Raw genomic sequence first — 18828 nt, 5'->3', positions numbered from 1 at the left:
ATAAGACTATAAAGTGGAAGTGACTCAGTTCTGTAGGCACGGACAGAGATGCAAATAGCTTTATCAAGGTGACTCCAAAAGAGGAAAATGAAGCCACAATATACACTCAGAATGCTTCTTCCCCAACACCCTGGGTAGATTTCCATCTCTACTGCTGTCTGGGGTATGGCAACATGTCATGGAGAATTTTCTGTGGCTGTTGCAGGAGACTCTGTAAGCCATATTTTGACATTCTCCACTTTTTCATGGTGTGCACCAGACAGGAGCATATGGTTCCAAATGTCTGTGGCAGTTGTGCAGAGGATACAACAGAAAAAGTTGTTTTATGTTGAGAATATAAAAAGAGGGATATGGAATACAATGAATTGGCCACTGGTGAGCAAAGAACTTTAATACTTCAAATTGCCTATTACGGTTGTTAGAGAGAGAAAAAAAACATAGAGAGAGTTAAAACATTGATAATGTCTACTGCTGTGAGGAAAAAAGATGTTCTTATTGATTATTGTAGAACTAGTCAATGACAAAAATCAATATTACTCTAAGATTTTCATTGCTTGTCTAAGTAATTGTATAGAATACAGGCACTTTGTAACTTTACAAAGGGCTTTCTCTTGGAGGATTTTAAAAGACAAACAAAGAATCAGTTGTATACTGATATGGTTTCCTGTGTGAATTTTCAGCTCAATAATTTGTAATGTGGTAGGAAAAAAATTTGTTTACCTTGCCTGGGATAAATATTCATCTAACTGGGCTCTTATCTGTTCCTTCCTGATTGTGTAGCAAGCTTTTAGAGATCACTTCATATGCCCCAAATATCTGAGTTGCACAGAAGTAATGCATTTCTGTTTTCACTCATTTGGGATATAGTGGCTTTTTATGACTGAAGTTATCCTGCTCTAACTTTGCTGTTATGCTACAGATGATTCAAAGGTAATTAGTACACAGACTTGGGGATGCTTCTGAAATTGACTGGCCATGGACAAACTCAGGACACCTTAATCAAGTGAGGTCTTACAACATGCATGACTTCCTAGATAAGGAGATACATTACCTTCCCGAAGTAAGAACTCACGTGCCATAAAGAAATAGACCATCAAATATGATTCATGTGACTGTGGTCTACGTTCCTGTGACCAGAACAGTAAGAATAAGATTAATAACTCAGCTCTCAGAAGTTGTAATTATCTAATAATTATGAGCCAGCTGAAAAATAACAGGGTAAGTAAAATATATAAAAAGGTTGAGAAATACCTAGGGAAATATATTTCTGGGTCCCCTCAGAAGTAGGCAGAGACAAAGCTTCGATTGTTATAAGCTAATCTGGGAGGTGATTCCAAGAAAGCCCAGTGAAGAAGTGTGAGTATGAGACATGGGAGGAGAGGAAGCTGATAGAAGCTGCATTACCCAGCAAATTATCACTGCGGGCAACTGGAACGGAATCCCTTTGGGGGAACTTTGGGAGATTATGTTAGAACACATCTCAGAGTTCTCTCAATTGAAAGACTGCTTCCAAGGGCATTGACTCTCTGGTACTGAACACAAGCCAAACTTCCACAGCCAAAAGAAAAAAAAGAGAAAGGAAAAAAAAAAAAGTCCTCAGGAAGAGTCCCAGCTGTTTGCAGGAAGCCACGTTCACATGCAGAGGTAACTGCTGAGAGCATATGGGTGGGGCATCAGAAGCATCTGCTACTGCAATTTATACTAAAAGTTACAAAATAAGTGCTTCTGGATAAAGGTGAAGGATTGAACACGTTTCCTTCAGAAACTTCACTAAAACTACAATACAGAGACCGGGAGAAAATACATCATAGGGGAGTGGAAACATTCCCAGCCAACTGGAGAACGCTAAATCTCAAACTAGTACAGCCAAAGGGCAAGAGCCAGCCTGCTGTTCAGAGTAGAAAAGTCACCTGGCTCAGAGCTGGTAGCCTGGGGCACTGCAGGGACTTGGGGGAAGTGGAAAGCAAATGGAAAAGGGGTTGCTGGAAATCTCTCTAGGAAGCAGTTGCATCCACACCACTGGATAACTTCCTGTCCCCATGACCTTCACATAAAACTGGGGCATATTCTCTGGAGAGGGTAAAACAGGCTCTCTGGACAAAAGGATTCCAGCCTGGGCTAAAGGCATAAATAATAGTCTGAGTTGAGGGATTAAATAACTCAGATGCAAACAGAAGTTGAAGCTAGCTGGCTGTTCTGTTCTAGCTTCTTTCATGAGCCTCCCACTCCACTAGCAGTCAGACTTTTATTCTTAAGGGCACCAGAAGAGTCTTCTCTTGGGAATATAATTGGCCCAAGAGAAAACTCTTAAATATACTGACATCACAGGTTCCCTGATCTCACTCCACGTTATTCTTTAGCAAAACTTAGAACCTACGAGCCCTGACTCTTGTACTCAGAGCTTGCAATTGGCATCCTAGTCCTCCTTCCTTAAATATGAATAGACAACAAAGGGTTATAGAATATTCGAGAAAGTTTCCACCATGAAACACAGAGAGACTGAAAAACACAGAGAAAGCATCTTGAAAGCAAGAGACACTATTTAAGGGGAAAATATCCCCCAATAATATACTTGGAGAGTTTAAAAAAAGATATTACATCCATGAAACAAAGTTACTAAAAAAATTCACATGAGAAAATAACTCACAAAATAAAAACATAATAGCAGAAATGAAGAAAAATCATAGAAGGATTGAAAAATAAAGTTGTGAAAATGTCCCGGAAAGTTATACAAATTGACAAAGAGAGAGACTAATGCAGCAGTTACAATATCTGAATACACTGAATTTCAGAAAGTGATCTTTTATGCACTTTTGCTCAGAAAGTTACCTAAGTATCTGTTGAGAGAAAGGAAGAGAGAGAGACAGAGAGACAGAGACAGAGAGACATAGAGAAAAGGGCAGGAAGAAGGAGGAAGTGGAGGAGGAGGAAGAGGGGAAGGAAGCAGAGAATGAGGAGGGGGAAGTGATAGGATTCAAAACTAAAACAAAAAGAAAAAAACACTACATGTGAAATATAGGAAAAAGGAAAAGAGAATCCCCAAGATAACGGTGAACGTAGTGCTCCAGCAGGGAAACTGTGACCGACATATCAATGGCCACCAGTCCTGATTAAAACAGTGTCAATTCAAGAGACAGCCATGTAAAGGGCTGTCACTATCATCAGTTCTGATACTCTATTGCTCTTTTTTTTTTTAAACATAAAAGAGCTTCTTGGGCACTTGTTCTCCCATAACAAGGGAGTAACCCTGGGACTACAAGTATGTAGTAAATTTGGCCTTGCTCAAAGACAGATCTGCCCTTTGCCCTAGGTTTTGGGGGAAGTAGTCTATTTCATACCTGATAAGAATGTCTTTACTTAAGGTGGAGACTGGTCATACTTGATATTCTTAGAGTAGAGGCTGGCCGTGGCAGAAAGACCAACCATACCATTAGGGTAGGGAATTTGGGTCACATGGCATCAATTGATCTGGAGAGTAAATTCCATCATGTGGGCAATCAATCAATCACTCATGACTATGTAATGAAGCCCCAGTAAAAACTCTGGACATTTGGACTCAGGTGAGCTTCTTTTGTTGGCAATATTCCATGCATATTGTCACATGTTGATTCTAGGAGGGTAACACCTCCTAACTCCATGGGGAGAGGACAACAGAAGCTTTGCACTCGGAACCCTCCAAGACTCCACCCTATGTGTCTCATCTTTGGCTAATTTTAAGCTGTATCTTTTCCCTATAATAAAGCATAACCATGAGTATACTAGCTTTTAGTAAGTTCTGTGAGTCTTTCTAGGAAACAATTGAGCTTAAGAGTGATTTTGGGAATCCGCCAAACCTACGGTTGGTTTCAGAAGTAAGGGAAGTCTTGGGACTGTGCCCTTAAACCTGAAAATTTGGCTAACTCCAGGCACATGAGATCCAGAAAACAGGCAATGTATCCCAGGGGAAAGACAGGAATAACCTAGATAGACAGGGAAGGGAAGTGCCAAAGTGACAGCTGCATTGGAGGCCAAGAGAGCCCAGTACCTAGAGTAGGAAAATGGAGGTATCCATGGAGGATGTCTCTAAGGGAAAATAAAGTGATGCAAGCAAATTTGTGAAAATTGAATAGAGAGGCTATTGGAATCTATGGAAAGTAGGAGATACAAAGAAATCAAGTCAATGAAAAGACAAGATAAAAATGAACTTCAGGAAAAACAAGTAAGAGGAAAATGAAATCACAGTGTACCAGAGTGCTCAACTGTGCATCATACCAACAGAGTTGAATATACACCCTGAATAGTGATTGAACCTAAAATCTTAGTATATTAAGAAGATGAAAAAGGGAATCCAATGGGGTGGTGGCATTAAAGAGTGAAAATTTCATATACCGTGACAGAAGGATAGATAATACCTCAAACTAATGAAGCCGACAAGAACTATTTATGTATATCATGTAGAAATATGGGATGTGTAAATGCTGAACAAAACAGGTGGAAGAGATTGGAAAAGAGGACCTGAAGGATGTGCCGCACTATGTTTTCATTTAGTACTATCTAACTTTAAAATTATGTGCATGTATTTCTTTGATAAATAAAAAATAATTTAAAAAATACAGGACACTTCTAGGAAGAGATTATGAGGAAAGAAATTAAACTAAGATGTAATAATTAGAAACTTAGTTTAATTTATACGATTTAAATATGAAGAAGCTTAGTGTGTTTTGTTGTCAGGAGACTTAAACTGGAAATCCACAAGGAAGGGTGGGCTGAATAAAAATTAGAAAGTTGTAACGGTTCTGAGCTTCAATTGCAGCCTTTTAAAGGCAACTGCTAGCTCTCTAACATGGGTTCTTTAAGCTTTCTGTGTACTTATTTAATCATTCTGAAACAGAAATAATTTGAGCTTATAAGATTGCTGAAAATAATGATTATTAAAACACTATGCAAACGACCTAAACTTTGAATGCACTAGTTATGTGCACAAGATACGCCATTTTGCACTTCCCTTCCTGAACTGAGATTTCTTTGTCACATCTGTAAACCTCTTGACATTCCAAGCATTCAAATCCAATCAGTCTACAAATATGAATTGAGGTCTGACTATCTATAAGGAGCTGGGAAAAATTCTGAATGTTCCAAAGCCTCGACACTGTATGCACAGACCCTGCCTTCCCAGTGCTTGCATTCTTAAAGGGGAGAGAAACACTACGCAAATGAATAAATTGTTAAAGTTGGGGATAAGGGCTGAGAAGAAGTATACGGTGCCACGGAAGAGCGCAATTGGTGGACATATTTTTCATCGTCCCAAGGAAAGCCTCTTTGAGTAATGAGATATGAGGCACAAATAATCCTTCATCAGGAAAAACTTGAAGAAAAGACTATTCAAGGGGCTGAGAGCAGCTTGGGGGAAATGCCCTGAGACATGAAGAGTTCGTTATGATGGAGGACCAGAAGAGGAAGTATGACAGGATCTAAGTGAGAAGAAAGAAAGTTCCATGTGATGTGGCTGGAAAGGTAGAATGAGGAGCAACACCAGAAGCAAACACAAGGAGACGTTGATATTGCTGTGGCCTGGGTGGTGAGGGCTCCGCCTGATGAAGCACATAAGTGGGTAGGTGAATAACGACACTGAGTCTAGGTAGGAAAGATGGAGCCAGGCTCAAAGCTTTCACATCATCTTTAGAATAAATTCGCATTTTCAGGAAGGCTGGTAAGGATCCGGGAGAATCTGGGCTCTGCTCACATTTCCCATCTCATCTGCTGTCACTCTCTCTCCAGCTCACATCAGCCACTCAGGCCTTATTTCAAACATTTATATGGTTGGCAGCTTCCCAAAACAGAGTCTTCTCTCTGCCTGCAATATTCTCCTCCTTCCTTCAGTAACTCACAACCACCCTTCAACGCAAGGTATATAGTCTACTTGAGCTCTGCACTAGTATCTGCACACATCATACTTTCAAAAGTTTTAAGTGAGTTATTATCATCAACATCATTTGTAATTCTATGTTTACTTGCAGAACTATTTACTTGACTATAGTCTCCATGAGGGCAAGAACCAAGTCTATTCACTGTGTCTCTAATACCAAGTATAGTGACTGAAACAAAACAGAACAGAACAAAACATAAGCCTGATCATGTCACTCTTCTACTCAAAACCTTCAGTGACTTCCTATCTCAAGCAGCTTAAAAGCCAGAGTTTTCACAAGAGCCGACAAGTCCTTCGCTGATTGAAAGACCCATAGTCTCTCTGATTTCATGCTTACACTCCATCTCACTCACAACTTTCCAGCCACATTGGAACTAGATAGAGATGGTGGCTGCACAACATTGTGAAGGTACTAAATGCCACTGAATTATCCCTTTTAAAGTGGTTAATTTGAGGGGCCAGCCCAGTGGCATAGTGGTTAAGTTCACGCGTTCTGCTTTGGTGGCCCTGGATTTGCAGGTCCAGGGTGGACCTATGCACTGCTCATCAAGCCATCCTGTGGTGGCGTCCTACATACAAAATGGAGGAAGATTGGCACAGAGGTTAGCTCAGAGACAATCTTCTTCAAGCAAAAAGTGGAAAATTGGCCACAGATGTTAGCTCAGGGACAATCTTCCTCAACAAAAAAACTAAAAACAAAAAATTAAAAAAATAAAATGCTTAATTTTATGTTATGTAAATTTCACCTCAATTTTTTGAAAAAGTAGGTGCTCTAGAGCCAGTTCAAGTTCTAAGTTCAAATTCTGGCCCTGTCACTTAGTTGTATAATTTCTGATATGTTGCTGCACCTCTCTGTGCCTCAGTTTCCTCATCAGTGACATTTGCATACAAGGAGTACTCACCTCCTAAGCTTGCTATCGGTATTAAGTATGTTAATACATGTAACAGCACTAAGAATGGTGCCTGGCATAAACAATAAGCACAAAATAAATGCTTGTTATTTTAAGGAAAATCTTATTTATAACCGAAAGAGAAGAGAGAGGAGTTGCGAGCCCTTCCTTTATAAAAACGGCTCTTAGAGCTGAAAGGAGAAATGAAGAACATTAGTACTCACTGCCTGTTAGACATGAGCCCAGTCAACTCACTTTACGGTTGAGGCCTAAAGAGGTCATGTGACTTTAGGAGCAGCGAGCTGTGATGGGTAATGAGCCAGGTTGGGAGTCAGGTCTCCTGACAGCCTGAGTGCCCAGCCTGGATCTTCTTCACTCTTAGAGGAGCCTCCCTTATGTATGGAGGTAGCTAAATATCAGCTTGCTTCAGACCTTTCTTATGAGTGAATTTCTTTACCCTTTTAGGTTGTTATCATAAGATGTAAAGGTATGAATACGTAAGACACTGTTTTTTCTTTCAAAGGTTTCACTACAGTTGTTTTCTGCAGTATTTAGCAAATGAACCAGGGTTAGTATGAAAATTACAACAAAATGGTGAAGGTGTGTGTAATGATATCCACAGTGTTAAAAAATGACATGTTAAGAGAAATCCCTGCTCCATATAGCATTTCATTGAAATTTGAAGAAACACAGGTAAGGTTATACTCCAGTTTTGCTAGACACACTGCATGATATTAATGTACAGAGTATAACACCAAATATAAACTGATCCATGCAGGAGCTTTGAATGAAATCAGAAGAGACATTTGGTTCATTATTCAGCTCAATCTTATAAATATGCACTTATGAATTGTAGATTGTATGGTTTATGAGATTTCATTCATTCATTCATTCATTTAATGAGCGTTTATCAGGTTTCCAGTAAGTGCTAAGTGCTGAGGTTTCAGGTAAACAGAGTAGTGTGTCATCATTGAGTTTATAATAAAGTCAATAAAAAATTAGAGAGTTAATAATGACCATGAGGGAACTAAGCAGTGTGTGGTGGGGGAAATTAATGGGAGGAGCTAATTTAGATCAGATGGACAGAATGGATAGAAAGAGGCAAATGAGGGGAGGGGGAAAATGAAGAATCTATTGTAACAGACTAGGTGGAAGACCACGGTGACCTGGGCAAGTGCAGTGGTCCTCAACCAGGGCCAATTTTGTACTTCCAAGGACATGTGGCAATGTCTGCAGACATTTTTTGGTTGTTTCAACTTAGGAGGAGGGTATTACTGACATCTAGTGGATAGAGTCCAGGGAAGTTGTGAAACATTCTACAAGGCACAGGACAACTTCCACAACAAAGAATTTTCTGGCCCAAAATGTCAAAAGTTTTGAGGTTGAGAAACTCCAGGCTAGTATGACATCAGTGGCACTGCAGAGAAGTAGATTAAAGACATGTTTTGGAGGTAAAACCAACAGTGTGTGAAAATAAAGTGAATGTGGGGGAAAAAGTAAGGGAGAAATCAAAGATGGCATCCTGAGTTTCTAGTTTTAATAGCTGGGCGGAAGGTGGTATGCATATTGAAATGAGAAACTTTGGAAGAGGATGTGGGGAGGAGGCAATGATACAGCACAGAATCAAGAGCTTGACATGTTGAGTCCGCTAGAAATAGTAATCAGGATTGGCTACAGGGATTGGGAGTTCAGAGGCAACATATGAGCAAAAGAGAAAATTTAGGGGTCCTTGGCTTAAAGGTATGTAACATCTTAGAAATATATGACACCACCTAGAGAAAAAATGTATAGATAAAAAATAGCCAACAAATGAGAATTTTGATCCTAAATCAGCTACACATTCCTAGGAGTCTCTAAAAGCCACTTGATCTTTTGCTTTCAGGGTCCTGGGTAATAATATAAGTATACCTGAGTATACTCATCACATTTTGAAACCATAGTTATAACATTAGGATATTCTAAGCTATTTTTCTTCTATGTAGTTATCTTCCGAAAATTAAGTAATTTAAAATGGATTAGTATCTAAATAATGTCACCAGCTCTTACAGAAAGCACAATGCTGCATGTTACTGTATTGCCTTATTATTAACCACAGTGTATCAATTTAAGCTTAAGATTTGGGGAATGGGAAAAGACAGCATGCATTCAATTGGACATTTTTATTCTTAAGCAGGCACTATGAAAATGTCAATCAAGAGTGATTAACATAGTCACTTTGGTCAAAAAATAACTAGATGCATACATATACAAAAATACAGTCTTTCTAAAAAGCACAAAACAAATTAACAGCAGCTGCTGATCACTGATGAGTAACTCAACACCATGAGCCTGTGTACACGAGCAGTGGAGGGAAGCACTTTAACAAGGAAATAAATTTCAGTTTTAAGCTCTACAGAATTTTGCAGACATACAGAAAGTGTGCCACATATCCTTTAAGAAACCTACTTTAGGAAATGCAATCTTTCTATTATCTCTAACAACCAAAAAGAACTGTTTACTCATAGATCAAAGGTAACACAGATAAAAAGTACTAAAATTTCCTTAAATAATATTGGACCAATTGTTATTACTATACAATTAATTGAACCAATATTGTTGGCTCATTTCCCACCAGACAAAATATTTTCATCTCTGCCATTTGAGGCATATTTAATCTAGAAATGTATGTATAGACTCATTTAACCAAAAAAGTAATTACCACAAATGACCTAATATATACTGAGTTACAAGGGCCTTGGAAAATACTTTTATGCATTTGCTCATATAATCCTCCAATGGCCCTGTTCTATGACTATGATTCTCATTTTACAGATGAGGATATCAAGTCTTAGAGAGTGTATCAGTCAGTGTGGAGTAGGTTATGCTGCAGTAACAAATAGATCTCAAAATCTTAATGGATTAAAACACAGAATTGATTTGTCACTGACTTGTTTATTGTTGGCCTGACAACTATACAGAGCAACTCCTTTCCAAAAGGTAACTCAGGGATCCAGTCTGCTTCCATCTTGATCTCTAGAACTCAAAGCTTTCAGTTTCCTCTAGCAAAAGAAGAGAGTCCAGGAAGGCCATGTGAGATCTTTTTGCTGTCTTTCTTTTCACCTAGAAACAGTGGATACCACTTCCATTCACATTTTGTTGGCAAATATTAGTCACGGGATTACGTGTAATTGAAAAGGTACAAGCTTTAATGAGCCTGGGAAGAAGAGAACTGGATACAGGCAAGTCCCAGCACTCTCTACGACAGGGAGATAAAGTAGTTTAACCAAGGCTACAAACCTAGAATTAGGTAAACCAGGATTCAAACGCAATTTGTTCAAAAATTAATTATAGACTTTGGGTTCTCATGATCTAGCCATGCAATATTTACTATTTAATGGACTCGGATTTACTGAGCAAAAAAACCAGACGACTGAATATGCTTATGACAAACATTTAGGTTTAAAAAGAAATCCCCTAACAAGCTTTGTATTTATTCTTGCTTTAAGAAATACTCACCAATCATTTATAAAGTACCCATTCTTTGAGTTTGGAAGCATCCTCCCCTCATCAAGTCCTTCCCAAACTCCTAAATGTGGTTAAATTCCTCCTTTTCTTCACGCTCAAAGTACCATTTTGTAAAACTCATCACATTTCTTTAATACTTATGAGTTTCATGACGGTGGCAACCCAATTTCCCCTGTGTCTCCAGGGTTTGGCACAATGCTTCCCACAAAGTAGGCACTCAAATTTGCATTCAATAAACCAATGAATGAATGAATGAATGGAGAGTTTGACTCTTTTCTGAAGCAACTCATATGATTGTTTGACACTTTCCTAACTTTGACGTGCTCTCCCTGAAAATGAGATGAAATTTACTCTTCTACAACTTCCATCCAATATTCTTATTTTTCTTATTTCTTCTCATTTGAACACTAAGACTACTTTCCTCTTTTTTTGTTTTGTTATTTTTTTGCTGAGGAAGATTCACTCTGAGCTAACATCTGTGCCAATCTTCCTCTATTTTCTATGTAGGTGACCACCACAGAATGGCTGCCGACAAGCAGTGTAGGTCTGTGCCCAGGACCCAAACCCAGACCGCCAAATCAGAGCATGCTGAACTTAACCAACAGGCTAAGGGCCAGCCCCTAAGACTACTTTCTTTAACACAAAAGTTCTTCAAATTTCTGAAGATAATCAGCTTTTGCCCCTAATTCTTCTTGGTTGCATCAATCCATAAATTAAATGCATTCCAAAACTAAGATCAACCCTTCGTCTTATCTGTGGATATGTTTTGTTTTGCCAACTCTCATCACAAAGTATCCAGAACGAGGCACACTACTAGAGGAAAGAACTAACTAGCTTCCAGCAGTGGTGTTACCACCTACCTTGGAAGATGTATGGTGCATTTTTCCCACTATAGGGTCTTCAGTAAAAAGTATAGTATCTGGTACCACACATAAGATACTCACTGGATATTTGTTAAATGAACAAACGCATGAATAAATGCCTCTTAAGATACATTAGATTCTTTTGGAAATCTTCCTTATTCTAGGTTCATATGTCTGTGGACACGTTTTCAACTGGATTGACTGTTTAGGTCAGTTCTTCAAAATCCATACTTGGGGGGAAAAATCTCTATGAATGTTAATGCAGAGCTAGCAAACATTTATATAGAACATTGCCCACAAAGCTCAAAGGAAATTAAGCCAAAATGATCAAATGCTGATGATTTCCCCAGGGAAGTGTCCTTGTCCTTCTACAGAGAAATAGTCTCCAAACCTACATTGCTAAAATAGCCTATCTTCCAGCGTCCAAATGTGACAGTCAAAAGAAATCAAGAAAAGGAGCGGCGCTGGAAGCTGCCTCCTTCGCAGTTCTGCGCGTGTAAATGCAAGCAGTTTACAAGAGATTATCTCCTGTCTGAATAGGAAAGAAGCCGCTCTAATCTTCGAGTACCGAAGGTTTCTCATTCCTCTTCCTCTTGCTCTTTCTCCTCTTCTTCATCGGAGTTAAAACAGGAGCTCTGCTATTCTCTGAAATAATTGGCGTCCGAGACGGCGATTCTCCATCAAGTGATGGGAAGAGTCGTAGCTGGCCATCTCTACGACCCCCAACAGGCTCGCGGCGACATTACCAAGGAGGCCCTCTGCCACTCACAGCCCACAGCAGAGGCCGCCTCTGCTTTGACCAATTGGTCAGATATTCTCTGTTTTGAGGATGCAACACGCAATCGACTTTCTGGCAGCACAGCGCAAAGTTGAGGGAAAGGGAGAAGGTGCGTGCGTGTGTGCCTGTGAGTCTCTGGATCGGCGGCGTTGGGGCGGGCAGTAAATAAAGGGTGGGGCCAGCGAGGGGAGGAGGAAAGCAAGGATTGAGGGAAGCAAGAGAGCGGCTACGATCCCACTTAACCTGCAGGAGCTCATCCTGCTTGCTCAGAGCCCCTGCACCAACTCACCCAGTACCGTCTCTCCTTCCTCCTCTGTCTTCTTTCCCCCTTTTCCCCTCCTTCTCTTGCTGCCCCCTCCACCCACCCCCTACTTTCGCATCTGACCAGAGGACGAATGAGGGAGACGTTCCTGCAAATTGGGGCAGCAACTTTCCTCAGCTGGTCTCTTGGCTCCGGGAGCAGGAGCGCGCTGATCCTCCGCGGTCTGAGGCCCATGGAGGAGGAGGAGGAGAAGCAATGATGGGCTAGCGGCAGAAGCGAGAAGCCCCGAGCAAGCCCAGCGTAGCGAGCCAGCTCCGCGTTCCCACGCCCATTGCCTTGATCTCTCTCCGTGGGGGAGCGCGCAGGGTGCAGACGCGGAGCATCCCAGCGAGGATGAGGCGGGGACCCGGACCGAGTGGGCTGCATCTCGCCGGCGTGCGGCAGCGGCTGGGTCTCGGCATGAATTAAGAAGCTAGGAAGATGGAGCGCCGCACACTCCTTGCCCAGCCCGGGCTCTGGACCAGGGACACCAGCTGGGCACTCCTCTATTTCCTCTGCTACATCCTCCCCCAGACTGCCCCGCAAGTACTCAGGATCGGTGAGTGAGCTCTGGGGGGCACACCAGGCTGCCGGCTCGGGAGAAGTGGTCGCTCCCCGCGGCCAGCGCGGGCGCAGCGGGTCCCGGCGAGGCAGCGCGCGCCGGCGCCGGGGCAGGAGCCAGGGGTGGTGGAGGTCAGCGCGCACGGAGACTCCGGGAAAGGGGAAGCCGCGTCACTGCTTCCCTCCTGGCGTGTGCCGGGCTTCCCCGCGAGGTACGGTTGGCGGGTTTTTTAATCCGAGCTCCTGGAACGCGGGCAAGAATTCAGGGGTCCAGGCTCGCCCGGGCTGGCACCCTATTATGGGATTGGGGTCGCGCGCGGCGGCAGCCAGTTGGTTTGGGCGCGGAGATGCGCTCTCCCGGGCGTCTCGGGGGGCGTCGGGCAGTCCAGATCCGTAACCCTGGCCCCTGGCAAACCCGGGGTCTGCGTACTCGCAGGCATACCCAGGTCTCAAGAGTAGAATTCGGGGACCACGGGGATTTCCCAGAACCTGCTAGCCCTGAGCCTCCAAGTTTTCATACCTAAGTTGGTCTCTTCCGCATGGAGTCTCCGAAGTCTGGAGGGTTCTAATAGAGTGAGGCAGAGTCCGGATCTGATGTCTAGGTAAGGGTCAAGAAGTGGGGAGGACCGGTCCGTCAGTACCGTGAGCAGGCACCTCAGTTTCCCACTTGCTGCCCAATCTGCCCAGCCTGCCTGCCACTGAGCCTGATCCAGTCCTCAGTCAAGGTAACTCCCTGGGAGACTCTCTGGACTTCCCTCTCAGGGGGGATCAAAAGAGCCTGGAAGGCTAAATGTAGGAATCCTGGAGCAGCCTGAAAAGAGTAAAAGGCAAGGATAGTAGAAGGGGCGGGGGTGGGGTGGAGGGAGTTCCTAGTGGGTGGACTCATGTACCTAAATGTACAGCACCCACCGCCAAGACTTGGTCTGTGGAGTTACTGAGCGACTTCTGGGCTGTTTTGGGGGTTGGAAAGGCTCTTTGCCTTCTTCAGTGTTCTCCCTTTCAAACTAAACCTATTTCTATCCCCTTCCCCTTAGTCTCAGTTTGTCCTCCTCCTTCCCCAACTACTGTGCTTCTTAGAGACAGAGTCAGAGAGAGCCACAGGTGAAGCTGTGACACCACACTGGTCTCCCAGCCTCTCCAGGAGGCCCCCACTTTAGGCAGCAAGAGTGGAGTCCTGAGCTCTGAGGGTTTCTAACTCCCACCCTTTCCAGGAACTGACAAAGTACAAGGAACAGCGCAGGGCACTCTCACAGTGATGCTCCTGAGAGGCTGGCATTTCCCACTAACTTTGCTAGTTCTGACCTGCAATGAGCAAACCTCTTTGCAAAGATTCAGAACCTAGTTCTTGTCACTGAACATGCTCATTGTTTTTGAAAAAAATAGAAGTTTACCACTTTGAAATCTATTTTCTCTAGGCATGTGGGATCTAATTTTCAAGGAGAAAAGATCCCGAATACTAACTTTTACTGCAGACATATTTTTTAGACTGTAGACAATGATAATGTGCATTTTATTGAATAATATATACTGTTCATTAAAAGAATTCTGAAGTATTCCTTTTACAAGAAAAAAAAACCACTAGTACCTAAAATATATTTCACCTTAGATATGTTTTAACCTTAACATCCTGGTTTTTTTGGACGCAATCAACTCTACACACTCCAGTAACAAAATTCCCATGAACAATACAAAATAAGTGGTGAGTGTGTCTCACAATTTCCAATGCTTATTACCTTAATTGGTGTTTTGCTTATACCTTACACATTTTAAGAGACAAATCTAGACATACCAGAAGTGGTTATGCCAGCTAATAGCCCCCTTCCTTGTACAAGAAACTTAAGGTAGCATTTTCCTCTTCTGCATCTCCCTAATCTAAAGCAATTTCAGGAAGGAGGTGGAAAAAAAATGTTTTAAGACATATCTCTTCACAGATCTATTTATCTAAGCTGCAAGCAATCACATTCATTCTTTTAAAAGTAGTTTTCAACGTGAAAACAACCCAACATGATTCACTGACCTTAAAATATATGCTACAAGATAATGAGATTTCCTTTTTCTAAATAGGAGCCAAAACGCATAAAGGAAAATTGCATGGCCTGGTGTTATTTATGTGACATACAAATGTCTTATTCCTTCTGGCTCTGAGGGACCTGTGGTTGGCATGGGCACCACCCTATGTGTTCCTAAGGATCATGCTTACTTTTAAAGGGACATTTCAGCACCATGGAAACCAGCTTTAGCTCAGAGGAAACCTGCCTCTCTACAGTGAGTTTCTTATGTCAGTCAAGTCCGACACTGAATACAAAATATCAAAGGAGTTGGGGACTAAGCCAATGTCTGTGTGTGTACGTGTGTGGAAGGAAAGAGAAGAATTACAATGCATTCTTTTTCATCTCTTATCTCTCCTTTCTCTTTCCAACAAACTATCAGCCATCCAACCAACCAACCAACCAACAAAAAGGGGCTCTTGATTATTAATTTGCATGTTTTCCAGTAACTTAAAATATCCTGAAGTAAAGTACAGCATAAATGCCAGGCACTTTGCACTGTGTTTACACAGAGAAGGCACTTGAATGCTTGAATGAATAAATTGCGGGTCTACTTTTCTTGCCAGAGTATTGGCTTAAACTTCAGCTATTGGGCCAAGTGAATCAAAAGTGTAAGATGTAAGATGAAATTCATGCATCTTAAATATTGGAGAGGCCTTTGACTATGCACACATGCTTGGTTCTTGCACATATTGTGAAAGCCTGTTGAAAAGTTTACAATCTTACAACACAGTTTAGAGACATGAAGGGGGTCCTCTAAGATGGAGGTTCCCTAAACATTACTCTGCATTCCAGAGGTTTCCTAGTAGCCTACACAGAAGAGAAATATGGCCAGCTGCTGGGAATTCTCTAAGGGATTCTGGAGTCATTCCTGCCTCTCTGTATACCCCAGTATATGTTAACAACCAGTTAAAGTCACTCACACATACACACGCGTGTGTGTGCACACACACACACAATTGAGCTTCACAGTCAGACATCCTCCTCACATGGCCAGCCAACCTCCACCTAAGACTGAAGGGTCTAGGTAACCTGAGTAGATGGTGGCCAACCACCATTAGTGGAAAAAAAGGAAAAATAATTCCATGTGCATATGCAATTTCCGGGACAGATGTATCATATTTCTAGGAATAATACTAATAAAGGGATATATTCACATAGTGTATTTTTATGCATCATCTCAACATACACAGTCATAGAGGTGATGGTAAAAGCATAAGCTTAAGAGTTAAGAGGTGGGCCGCCAAGCTTTCTAACACATGATTTGTTGTCAGAAAGCACAAGTTTGGGTCCCACCTCCAAGACTTACGAGATATGTGCCTCAGTGAGAGTTATTCAGTCTCACCGGGCCTTTGATTTGCATCTGAAAAATTGAATTAAAACTGTTACAACCTCACAATGTCCTTGGTAATAGGACATAATAGATATGAAAGGGCTTTGGGCAGTACAAGGATAAATTAGTCCCATTATAATTGTTTTGTTATTTTCACTTTTTAAAAAAATTATTGACATTTTCTTCCTGAACAGAGGCGTACTAATTGATTTAGTTTATTTTTATAAAACATTTAATATTTCTGAGCTCAAATCCCCTCATTTGTGAACTAGCAGTAATGATATCTGCCTTTCCTGTTTCACAAGGGAGGATCAAATAAACTAAATTTTGTAATTCACAAAAACCACCAAATAAATATACTATATTACTATTATGTAATTAAATATAGCATATAAACAGAAATATTATGGAAATTTATATGAATAGTGTCAAAAGTTAAATGATAATATAATTGTACAAATGCTTTCATTTCCTTAAGAGAGATCCAAACATATTTTATGTCAATCATCAGGTTGGCTGTAGCATCATTTTTTAATATATATACCCTAAGGATCCCCAAAATTCCAAGCAATGTTTACCACATATTTGTTCATATTTCTGCTTGGGTGTACAAAAACTCACAACTTTATTCTTTTGTCACTAAATTCTTTCATCATTTTAATATTTGTTCTTCACCCGACAAATATGTAAGTGCTTACTGCCCTACCTTGAGCCAGACACACTTCCAGGTGCACAACGTACAACAGTGAACAGAATGGACAAGCACATCTGCCCCCTTACAGCTTATATTCTGTTGATTTACAATATGTGTTACCACTGAAGTTTTTCACAGGCCTTCAATGCAGACACCTTTTATTTTTTGATTCCAAATATTATTCATAAAGAGTTTTCAGTTAATCTTCTGGCATCAATTTGTTATATTAATGACATAGTCAACATGGAATAGGTTCAAGCCCCCAAATCCTTAGAGGAGAGAGTAGGTTCATGCTGCCAAACCTGAATCAGAAGCTGCTGCCTTTGTTTTGGAAGATCTGTTTGACCTAAGGAAGATTTACTCTGAAAGAGCATGTTGGTCCTAACATTAACTTGAGAACTCCAACTGGCCCTTGAAAAATCTGGGAGAGAACCTATCGGATAGGATGATGAAAAAAGAAGGTCTGGCTAACATTGACATATTTCTGCAAATAAGCAGATCTGTTGCCTTATTATTTTATCTGCGTAATGTGCCTTTCTCTTTAGTATTGATTTTACAGGCATAAAGTTTAGACTACGTAGACCTGACCTGTACAGCTTCCTTTCCTATGTGATTTGTGATCTCCAGTTTTCGTTGAGAAGACATGGCTTTGCCTAAGTTCAAGTGTTAGTAGAAATGCTGGAAGTTGAAGCTAGCTATTCCAATCTCAAGTTTCAAGCTTTTTGCATTTAATTATGCTGTATTGTGTGTGACTTGTGTATGCAGTTCCATGAGTATTTAAACAAAGCTGAAATCAAATGTAAGAGAAATGATGTGTTGCTCTTAGTTACTCAGGGATAACTACATAAATTAAAGTTACTGTGATTTATATTTGAATGTATTTCAGATAACTATCAAAGAGGAAAGTTGGTATTATCATTGGACTTTCCAGAATTTCTCTTTAAGAAGAGTTTAAGGAAGGTGATCCAGTTGGAGGGGAAGCTTTGCTACCTAACGCCTAGGAAACACAGTTTTTAATTAGATTGTGCACTTAATAGGAATGGTTTTAAGGGAGGGTTGATGGAGATGGTAGTGTTGGTGGAGAATTCCCATAGCCTCTCAGTCCTTTTTTGTTGATTCACTAATAACTATTCGTATAATATAGAAAGTATCATCTATGTCCTAAAATTTTCCAGAAGTTATTTCGACTAGAAGAAAGAATGATGGAGAATTCCAGTAGAAAGGGATTTACGTTTCTAACTGCCTTTTTCTAATTGACTGACCTTGAGAGAATTAATTGTGTGTGTGTGTGTTTTGTTAGCTATAGAAGAAGAAATGATAACAAACTCACAGGTTTGTTGCAAAGATGAAATGTGATATTCATATGCAAAATGCATGGCATATGGGAGAGCTGATGAAAATACTTCCCTCTATTTCTCTGTGTTGACAAACAGAGTAGGTTTTGTGCTCTAGAATAACTTGTCTGATCAAGTAAGTGTTGGGACATATTCTCCCTTAGAGATTCACAAGGCAGGCTCTTCGTAATTCTGCGCAAAGAAACCTGTTCCTTTTGTTTAATCCAGCATCTTCCACATTTTAATTATCAGAGGACTCTCACTTGAATCACAACCATTAATGTCCCACTGAACTCATGGTCCTCGGAATATATTAGAGGAAACACTGGTCATAAAACTACTGAAATTTCAATATACACATCAAAACTCACATGGCCACACATCCTACTGCTTCTTCAGTCTAACCCAATTCTGCCCACTCCCTACTTCAGAACTTTTGCATAAAGCTTTAAGAATAGATTTAAATGTTTAGATACTTATTGTGCTCTGTTATGTGCAAAACATTTTTAAAACCCCCTTACCTATTCTGAAGCTATATCATTTTTATTAGCTTAAATTGTGATATGGGACCATTTCCCTGATTTCTTTTACCACTAGAATTACTTTTTAACATTGTT

The 18828-nt window shown here is 40.8% G+C and overlaps 1 protein-coding gene across 10 annotated transcripts in view; it reads left to right on the top strand.

Annotated features, from left to right (window-relative positions):
- The first annotated feature begins 8951 nt into the window (after positions 1 to 8951).
- GRIK1 (glutamate ionotropic receptor kainate type subunit 1) overlaps positions 8952 to 18828 on the top strand; it is a 362404-nt gene continuing 352527 nt past the window's right edge. For all 10 annotated transcript variants that reach the window (XM_014866436.3, XM_044750995.2, XM_070488745.1 and 7 more), the window contains exon 1: positions 8952 to 12800. In XM_014866436.3, coding sequence (XP_014721922.1) covers positions 12683 to 12800 — 118 coding nt within the window. In that variant the 5' untranslated portion in view covers positions 8952 to 12682. The remainder of the gene's footprint in view (positions 12801 to 18828) is intronic.

The sequence above is a fragment of the Equus asinus genome, chromosome 18 (assembly GCF_041296235.1).
Source record: "Equus asinus isolate D_3611 breed Donkey chromosome 18, EquAss-T2T_v2, whole genome shotgun sequence".
In the NCBI taxonomy this organism is placed as follows: domain Eukaryota; kingdom Metazoa; phylum Chordata; class Mammalia; order Perissodactyla; family Equidae; genus Equus; species Equus asinus.
The sequence above is the reverse complement of the archived record's forward strand: the minus strand, read 5'-3'. Positions and strand labels throughout refer to the sequence as shown.